The sequence below is a fragment of the Dichomitus squalens genome (assembly GCF_000275845.1).
Source record: "Dichomitus squalens LYAD-421 SS1 unplaced genomic scaffold DICSQscaffold_103, whole genome shotgun sequence".
Taxonomy (NCBI): Eukaryota; Fungi; Basidiomycota; class Agaricomycetes; order Polyporales; family Polyporaceae; genus Dichomitus; species Dichomitus squalens.
In genome coordinates this window covers 1,523-2,353 of record NW_006766985.1, presented here as the reverse complement: position 1 = coordinate 2,353, position 831 = coordinate 1,523, and the positions used below count along the sequence as shown (strand labels likewise).

General features: G+C 56.2%; 1 protein-coding gene across 1 annotated transcript; it reads right to left on the bottom strand.

Moving 5' to 3' along the window:
* Positions 1–52: 52 nt before the first annotated feature.
* DICSQDRAFT_175526 (uncharacterized protein) lies at positions 53–580 on the bottom strand (the record flags this gene model as incomplete). The annotated part of the gene is made up of 1 exon (XM_007371415.1): positions 53–580. A coding segment is annotated over one exon (528 nt), but the record flags the coding sequence as incomplete, so codon positions are not given.
* Positions 581–831: the final 251 nt, after the last annotated feature.

Below are 831 nucleotides of genomic sequence, written 5' to 3'. Positions count from 1 at the left end.
CACTTGAGCGCGATTGGCCCTGGCGGCCTTGACGCTGCTCCCAATGGAGTACGACCTGCTGGCGGATCCCAGCAAGGGTGATCGCCTCGATCGCAGTCTTGCCCGTCGCAGGCTTCAGGCCAGCGATGTAGAGCTGGATCATCGGATCCATGTTGGAAGGGAGCTTGGCCATGAGCATCATGCCCTTGACGTGGTTGGCAACAACGAACTTGTTCGTCTCGAGACGTTGGAAGTACGCCTCGAACTTGTCCAGGTTGGGGACAGGGTTCGAGTCGGCCGGAATGGAGAGAGCAAGGGCAGCCCGGAAGTCTTGGTAGACAGCCGGCACGCCAGGCTTGCCATAGGTGGTCTCGAGGTAGTCCCAGATCCCCTTGGCTGTCGTCTGAGACGACACAGCGCTGTTAACGCTGGGGGCAAGGCGAAGGCTGATGTTGCCTTGGGCCTTGAGGTCGGCATCGAGCCAGGCCTTTGCTTCATCATCAGCAAATGTGCGAAACCGTGCCAGCGGCAATGCCACGTGTGCCCAGAATTGTAACGCCCAAATTGGCAAGCAGGGGATTGGAATACATGAGCCCGCCATTGTCAACCTTGGTGGGGTGAGGCGATTTATAAGGCTGTCGGGGACACTGATAGCAATGACATTGCATACAATAGGCTCGCCATACATATATCATCCAATAGCTATTCTTTGACATGCGTACAGAAATACAACCATATGTGCACAGGCCCAGGTGATACCGGAGGCCTCTACATTCGCTGTCGCTCAAATTGCTGCACGTTCAGTGCAGGCACAGCGTTGAATCCTTTGCCTGCGGCAACGCTCTACCACCT